The sequence below is a fragment of the Serinus canaria genome, chromosome 19, assembly GCF_022539315.1.
Source record: "Serinus canaria isolate serCan28SL12 chromosome 19, serCan2020, whole genome shotgun sequence".
NCBI lineage: Eukaryota > Metazoa > Chordata > Aves > Passeriformes > Fringillidae > Serinus > Serinus canaria.
Genome location: NC_066332.1, coordinates 7,910,463 through 7,918,278, shown reverse-complemented (window position 1 = coordinate 7,918,278; position 7,816 = coordinate 7,910,463). Strand labels below are relative to the sequence as shown.

The 7,816-nt window shown below is 57.6% G+C and overlaps 1 protein-coding gene across 3 annotated transcripts in view; it reads left to right on the top strand.

Annotated features, from left to right (window-relative positions):
• Positions 1 to 6,588: 6,588 nt before the first annotated feature.
• STX1A (syntaxin 1A) overlaps positions 6,589 to 7,816 on the top strand; it is a 70,280-nt gene continuing 69,052 nt past the window's right edge. For all 3 annotated transcript variants that reach the window (XR_007779144.1, XM_030231682.2, XM_050981818.1), the window contains exon 1: positions 6,589 to 6,658. Coding sequence is in view for 2 of the 3 variants with exons in the window: in XM_030231682.2 (XP_030087542.1) it covers positions 6,629 to 6,658 (30 nt within the window). In the remaining variant the exon portion in view is untranslated. The remainder of the gene's footprint in view (positions 6,659 to 7,816) is intronic.

The window sequence follows — 7,816 nt, the reverse complement described above, 5'->3', positions numbered from 1 at the left end:
GGATCTCTTCCAACCCAAAGTGTTCTATGGATCTATGATTCTATGACTGGATTGGGGTCATGAATTTACCAGGTGTGCACAGGGAGATTGGAGAGGAGATGGGCCCTGGGGACATGCAGGAGGGGAGACCAGTGTCCTCCCTGGAGCCATGAGGAGGTCACTGCTGGAAGTGTCCCTGCAGTTCTCACCAGATGGGTGCCCATACAGGGAAACTCAACAGGAGAGGTGAGAGGAAGGACTTGTGGGGGCACAAGAGGTTGGGATGGGTGGGCACGAGTTAACGAGACAGGGGACCCCTGAACTGAAAGGGGAGGGCAGGAGGAGCCTGCAGCAGGCACAGGCCAGGAATTGCTGCAGATTCTTGGGGGTCCCAGAGGGGGTCTAGCATGGAGACTCGGGGGTCTGTGCATGGCTGGCATCCCACCAGCTCTGGCTACACCAGCTGCAGCAGCATAGCTGGTTTCTCTGGGGCTTTGTCGTCTTCTTCCTCTGGGCAGACTGGAGCTATGATGGGTTTTTGAGAGCCAACTGAACTTCCAGCTGAATGGGCATCTGTCCAAGGCTGAATCCAGCAGCCTCACCGGTGCTTTGGGCTGTCTGGGGGCAGGACCCAGCCCAAAGGCCCTCAGGGCAAAGGCCCTCAGGGCCTTCCAGGGTCGAATTGAATGAGCTATGCAAACAAAAGGGAATGGCAGGAGTGATAGCTTGGTGGAGGAAAAGGATGTGGGCAGTTGACAGAGCCTGGATGATGCAAATCAACATCCATTAGAAATTCCAGTGTAAATGTAACAGAAAAAAAAATCCTAGGGATGAGTCATATGATTGGAACAGCTTCCCACCAAAGTCAGACAGCAGGAATGGGTTTTGGTCTCAGTGGAAGAAGGTTTGGGCTGTGATAAATCCAAACTGGAGACTTGCCAGGAAATCTCAAATGGTGCATTAGGCTTGGCCCCATCCCAGAACTGGGGATGTGCACCAGGAGTTGCATCCTTCCTTTGTGAAGGGCGCTGGGATGTAGGGATATGCACCAGGAGGGTGTTTGAGAAGGACACTGGGATGTGCACAAGGAGGAATGTTGGAGAAGGCTGTTGGGATGTGCACCAGGAGGGGATTTTGGGGACATGATTGGAATGTGCACCAGGACAGGTATTTGGGAAGGATGATGGGATGTGCACCAACACAGGGGGTTTGGGGTGTGTGGAGTTGCCAGCTCTGGGCAGGCAGAGCTGCAGCAGGACCATGTGCTACAGAGATCTGTCCTGCCCCTGGCTGGTGTGTGGGGAGGGGAGGAGTATTTTATTTGCACCACAGGGTTTAAGTGGTCGTTATTAAATCCCTACTGGAGGTTGAGTGTTGGATCAATATGTTAATTTTAGCCATGGGGTTGGAGTAGCAGAGCAAGGCTTCCAGCAGCAAAGGGAAGTTCTGGGCTGGTTTGCCTCTCACCCCCTGCTGCTGTTTTATTAATGCTCACTGTTCTCCCAAGGTGCAGCCCACGTTCTCTGCAGTTAATGCCAATATTTCAATGCACGGCAGAGTAAAGCTGACCTGAGCAAAATCCCACTTCATTGGATCAGTCAAGAAATAAATGTCCATGTGCCCTGTTCCTGCACTGAAATGATTGCTTTGGTTGACTGAATATCCCTCACTGCTTTGGTTCGAGCAGATTTTTAAGTGAACCCTAGTGCCGTGCAGGCTGGAGATGCTTCCCTTTCTCTCTCATCTGTCAAAATTATTTTATAGAGTAACACAGAATATCAGAAGGGACTGACAGAATCAGACTTCTCTATAATTTATTCACAAGTTCTTGTACTAAAAATCATCTGACTTTCACAACAGTTGGCAGGATTTCTACAATGCGTGAAAGTGAAACTTGTCTTGGAGGTGTGTGATTCCAGGTTGTTTCAAGCTTTCCAGATCTGAGAATGAGAGAATCAGCTTTTGGGAAGGTGGAGAAGGTGAGTTTCCCATGGCTTAATGTGACCTTAGAAATCCAGAAAGGTCAGGCTGACTATCAAGGTATAATGCACAAATTTCTTCAGGCAGTATAACAGATGACAGATGCTCATCTGTGAAAAACCTGAGAAATGTTTTTCAACTTGTTCCTTACATAAAGACAGAGAATACAGATCATCCCTATCACATGCTTTCTTTTTTCTGTAGGAAATTTTCCTGTGCAGGGCACTGGCAGTGGCAGCTTGCACCTGAGTGTGTTGTCAGGCTTCTGATGGAGGCATGAGGAGGTGGAGGGAGCCTGTGATTCCTTTTAGGTGGTTCTTGTTTCTCTGGGGTATTCCTGTCCCACTCTGCCACTCCCTGGGAAATCTTGTTCCCTCTGTTCATGTTCTTGTGAGCACCATGATGCTCTTAGAGCTCTGGACATGGGATTGGGAATGAGAGATAAGCTGTAGACAAGGGAATGTCCACTTTTCCTACTGCTGCTGGAAATACTGAGCCCTTATAATGTCTGATTTTTTCCACCACAGATATGTTAAAAAGGCTGAATTGCCTCTCCTTCTCCTTGGTCACCTCTCTTCCCTTTGTTTACCATCTCCTGTGCCATTTTGACTTTTTCAGCTGCAGCACATGGTTCTTCCCAATTTTCCACCCCCATCCAATGCCTTTCTGAGTGCCACCTCAGCTTCTCCAAGTCATGGCACAGTTCCCCTTCCTCCCAACGTCATCTCCCTGTTTGCTGAGTGGGGACAGGAGTCCTGTCCCTGGAAAGACCCTGGTGCAGCATCTTCCCATCCTTGGATACATGGGATTGCAGCCTGTGCTAGCTGTCCAGAAGCAACTTTTAATGGCTGTTGGCATGGAGACAAGCATTTGGAGCAATTGCCACTGACATACCTGCTTCCCTTGAGCAGGGAGAGGGAACCTCCAGCTGGATCCACTTGGTCATATGGACCTTCCCCTGTGCTGCTCCTGCCCTCCCTGGTATCTCCCTGTGGGCATTGAGTGGGATGAGGGGTGTCTCCCTAGCAGGGAGGTGGTGTGGAGGGGCCCATCTACCTCATCTCTGAGATCCTGTCTCTCCTATGCCACAGGACTTGGCCTGTGTTTTTGGCAAGGAGAATGCCTCCCTGGCTCCCTCAGCACTGATGTGCTCTGTGACTCTGGTCTGTTCCTCCATGAACAGCTTTCCAGCCTAATCCTCGACAAATAACTTCTGGCAGCTCTTCCAGGATCTCTGTCTTGTCCCTCCAAAGTGAATAGTGTCCCTGAAGTGACAGCAGTGACTGAAAATGAATGAATGAGCAGCTTCAGGTGGTTTCTGATTCACAGCCAAGCTGCAGCTCAGGGCTGCACTCTGGATTTCTATCACGTTCACACTGTCAGCCTCATCCCGAGCCCAGCACTTGCTTTTCTCTGTGTTTCTGTTGAGGATTTATTCTGCACCCCCTTGTGTGTGTCAGAACTCTTCCACTGGCAGTTGTGGTTCTGTCTCTCCTGATAGAGGCAAGTCCTTGAGAATGACAGGATTGATCTTGGATCTGCTGCAGCTGCACCAGCCATCCTCTGCAGCCTCTGCTCAAAACACCTCTATAATTCCTCCTGTGTCTTTGGATTTCTGTGCTGCATTTTGGGCTGCCTAACACCTGAAAGTCCATCCATATGCCGAGTGCTGCAGGCACAGGCACTGTTCCAGTGAGCTGTGCCTCTGGCTCCCTGGATTTGCAAGCCTCTGTTGCCTGTAGCACAAGTGAGGAGCTGTGTGACCCTCTCCATGAGCCCCTGCATGCTCAGGACTCTGGCAGACCAATCACCCCACAGCCATGTCTCAACTCTTTGGGTCAGATCCTGCCACACAGCAGAGCCCTCAAGTGGGTGGTGGCAGCCAGCACAGAGGGGACCTGCAGGCCTTCCTGGAGGTGGGAAGCTGTGGGGTCTGGAAATATAAAAAATGCTGTTGTGTAGCAGGCAGAGAAGTTTTCAAGGTGGTAATGTTGGCTTCCATAGCACTCCACAGAGCTCAGAAGAGGAGGAAAATGCTTATTCATGAGCCTCTTAATGAGATGAAATCTGGCTAAAAAGGTCCATCACCTTTAGCCAGAGGTGGGGTGGTCACACTCAAGGTCTGGGGTGGAGGAGGCTGTGGACCTGTTCTGCTCAGGTAGCCCGGTGTTAGTGGCAGAGATCTGCCCAGCATGCTGAGCTGTGGCAGTTTGGAGAGAGCCAAGCGTGGGGCCACAGCAGTGACACAAGAGGACAGGCAGGATGAGCTGTCAGCCTTAGCTCCAGTCTGGGAAGGTGCTCCAGTTTGGCAATAGCCAAAAGCATGGCTGGACTCATCCCCAGTCTCAGCTGTGGCAGCCAGAGCATGGTGTCCTGGCTCTGTGGAGTGACAAGGACAGAGCTGTGTCTAGAACCTTCATCTTTCTCACCTGCCTTGCAGAAGGCTCAGCTTGGAGAGCATGTGACACAAGGAGCCAGAGCACAGAGACTGTGGGACATTGGAACCATCTTGGGAACAGCCTCTTCCCTCACAGGGTGCTGAGAGGCATTAGGGGAGATGAAAACCTCATGGTGGGCACTGGAGGGCTGCTCTGACACCAGACAAGGTCTTTCCCTTGCAGTATGATGGTGGCTTTGTACATCCTTCCATGACTGAGACCATCCCTGGCACTGGAGTGATTCACAGCAACAAGGTCTGTGTCAGTAAATAAGGGCAGCACCAACAGGAGAAATGCTGTGCCAAAACCTGAGCTGTGCCTGGCACCTGAGCTGTGCCCAGCACCTAAACTGTGCCCAGTGCTTAAGTTCCACCAATGAGGCTTCTCAGCACGGTGGGATCCTGCTCCTGCACTCCCAGCTGAGGTATCCACGAGTGTCCCTTGGCATCAGGGCTCTTTAAAGGCACCTGGATGGTGATGGCCAAAAATCCTATTACTGTTCCACTTCTTGGCGTGCAAAGAGCTGGTTTTCAAGCTAATACATGTATGGCTGGGAGCAGGAGTTTCAAATCTCTGGGAGGGAGATGGGCCCTTCCCCTGCAGGGAACTCTGATGGTTCCAGCTCTCCAGGAAAGCCCAAGGGCACAGAGTTTTTTATGGGATGTTTTAGAGAGGAAGCAAAGGTGGTAAAGGGGTGGATATGAGTAATTAGGGGAAGAACATGCATGGCATAATAGGGGAATATTGGGGTGGCCCTGCTGTAATCCGGCGGTGCTGTCCCAGGGAGATGAGCTCTACCGGAGGAGCGGGACGGGAGCGCGAACCCGGCCCCGCTCTCGTCCTGCCCTGCCCCGCCCCGGGGGTGCCGGGAGTACCGGGGGTACCGGAGACCGACTCCGCAGGTTCTGGCTGGGATCGCCAGGGGGCGCCGCGCCCCAGAGGCGCGTTCGGAGCCCGGGCCGGATTCACCTTCGGGGGGAGAGAGGGGCAATGCGGGGGGGGCGGGGTAACCGGGGCTGTGCGGGGTAACCGGAGCTGTGCGGGGTAACCGGAGCTGTGCGGGGTAACCGGGGCACTGTGGCGTATCCGGGGCACTGCGGGGGAAGCAGGGTTCTGTGGGGCGAGCGGGGCTGTGCGGTGCAGTGCGGGGTGAGCGGGGTAGAGTGGGGTGTGCGGGTCAGTGAGGCGTGAGTGGGGCTGGATGCAGGGTGAGCTGCGCTGGGTTTGGCCGTAACACCCGCGGGGGGAGACCCTCAGTCCCCCAGCCCTGGGCACCCCAGGGATGCTGGACACTGCCTGACTGCGGGAACTGCGACCCCTGGCGCCGCGTCTGGATCCGATGGCCCCAGGACCTGCAGGAACCGGCAGGCCCCGGCTGTGGGAGATCCCGCTCCTTTTTACCCCTGGCAGCGGGGAGGGAGACGGGTGTCTCTCCGACACCGCCAGTTTCCCCAAAAGTGGCAAACTGGCAGCATCTGTCTGAGCCCTGCTAGCACTTCTCTGCTCCCTGCGGGCCTGGTTTTGGGGTTCTCAGGGTGGATCCCCCAACATGCCCTGCTTGTCCCCAGGCTGGGGATCAGAGCCAGCCCATCCTGTTGGTGCCACCAAACCTCGCTGTCTGCAGGACCCCCAGCATCACTGCCACGGCCCCAGGGACACCCAGGGATGGCTCTTGGGGCTGCCCTGCTGTGCATCCCTCCACAACCTTAAGAGCACCGTAATGTGATGTCCCACAGGTATGACCTCCCCAGGTGTGATCCCTCCCGATGTTTTTCCCCGATGTGACAGCCTCCTGTGGCCTCCCTAAGTGTGACGTCCCTTGGGTGTGACCCGCAGCTGCGACCTTCTCGCGTGGACCCCTCCCAGTGAGACCCCTTCTCGTAGATGAGACGCCCTCACGTGTGATGTCCCCAGGGTGTGACCCGCAGCTGTGACACCTCATTTTCTCCCGTGCGCGACCTCCCCCCGCTGACATCCCCTTGTATCTGTGACCTTCCCAGCTGTGCCATCCCCTCCTCGGGTCGCCTCCCCGCGATGTGAGACCCCGCGTGCCGCCTCCCCGCAGTCTGATCCGAGACGTGAGTGTCCCCCTGCCAGTGTCCCCCTGCCGGTCCCCCCCGCCATGGCAGGGTCCCCCCGGTGTCCCCCCGCCCCTCTCCGCAGCGCTCCACGCATGCTCGGCGCCCGCCCCTCCCCGCTCTCTGGCCGTTCCCAGCGGCAGCGGGGCAAGGATGAAGGACCGGACCGGCGAGCTGCGCGCTGTGAGTGCGGGGCGCAGCCGGGGCTGCGGGGGATGCGGGCAGCCCTCTGCCCCCATCGGGGACCGCCCGAAGCCGTCTGGGCCCCCCTCCGTGGGCAGAGGCCGCCCTGCTCTGAACGGCGGCGGCGAGGGGGTTGGGCGGGGGCTGGCATCAGGGGATGAGCCCCCCGGACATCGCCGGGATGTCGGGATTAGCGGGGGGGGGGGGGGGGTTCCCCGGGCTGCGCCGTCCGCACACCGCGGACCGCTCCGGTTCTGCCCGGCTTCGGGCGGTGCGAGCGTCGAGCTGCGCGGTACCGGGGGGCCGCGGCGGCGGAGCAGCATCGCCGCTGGGAGGAGCGGATACGGACGTGTGTTTGTAGCGGTGCGGGCGGGGGCTGCCCGCGGGCGGCGGGGTTGCCGTGCCGTGCCGTGCCGTGCCGTGCCGTGCCGTGCCGTGCCGTGCTCCCCGGGACCGTGCCGCGCCCGCCCCGCTCCGCTCCCCTCCCGTTTTGCGTGCTCATCCTCCGGCGCAGCCGCTGCGGCGGGGCCGGGGGCCGCCTGCGGCCGCTGCACCGCGGTGACCCCAGCGCCGCGACCCGGCTTGTCGGGGAGGCCTCGGGCTTCGTGTGCCACCGTAGCCGGCCCTGTGTCCCGTGGAGGCCCCGAGCCCCCCGCGGCCCCGGAGCGCGGGCGGTGGGAGGTGGCGGCGGCTGCGCGCATGGAGCATCGGTGGAAGGAGCCCCCGGTGCCCCCGCTGCCCATGCCCGGGCCCCCTGCGGCACCCTCGGGGCTGCCGCGGTGCTGCTGCCCTTGCTGGGGCCGGGCCCTGGGGACAGCGGCAGTGGCCGGAGGGGCTGAGCCCCAAATCCCGGAGTGCTGCTCCAGCCCCCGCCCTGTACCGCCTCCTGGTCCTCCCGCTAGTGCTTTTTCTTGTTTGGTTTTTTTCTTTCCTTTCCTATTTTTTTTTTGGTGGATTATTTTTTAAAATTATTTCACGGTTGGAGCTGCAGAGCCGCCTGGGATTGCAGGGGGGTCTGTCCCATGGGGAGGAGTCTGCCATAGAGCGAGGGGCAGTGGGGACCACTGTTGTGTCCAGCCTGGTTGGGCATCAGAGCTGCCCCCAGGATCACTTGGCTGGGAGTTTGGTTTGGTCTGAAAAAACACCAGGAGGATGGGG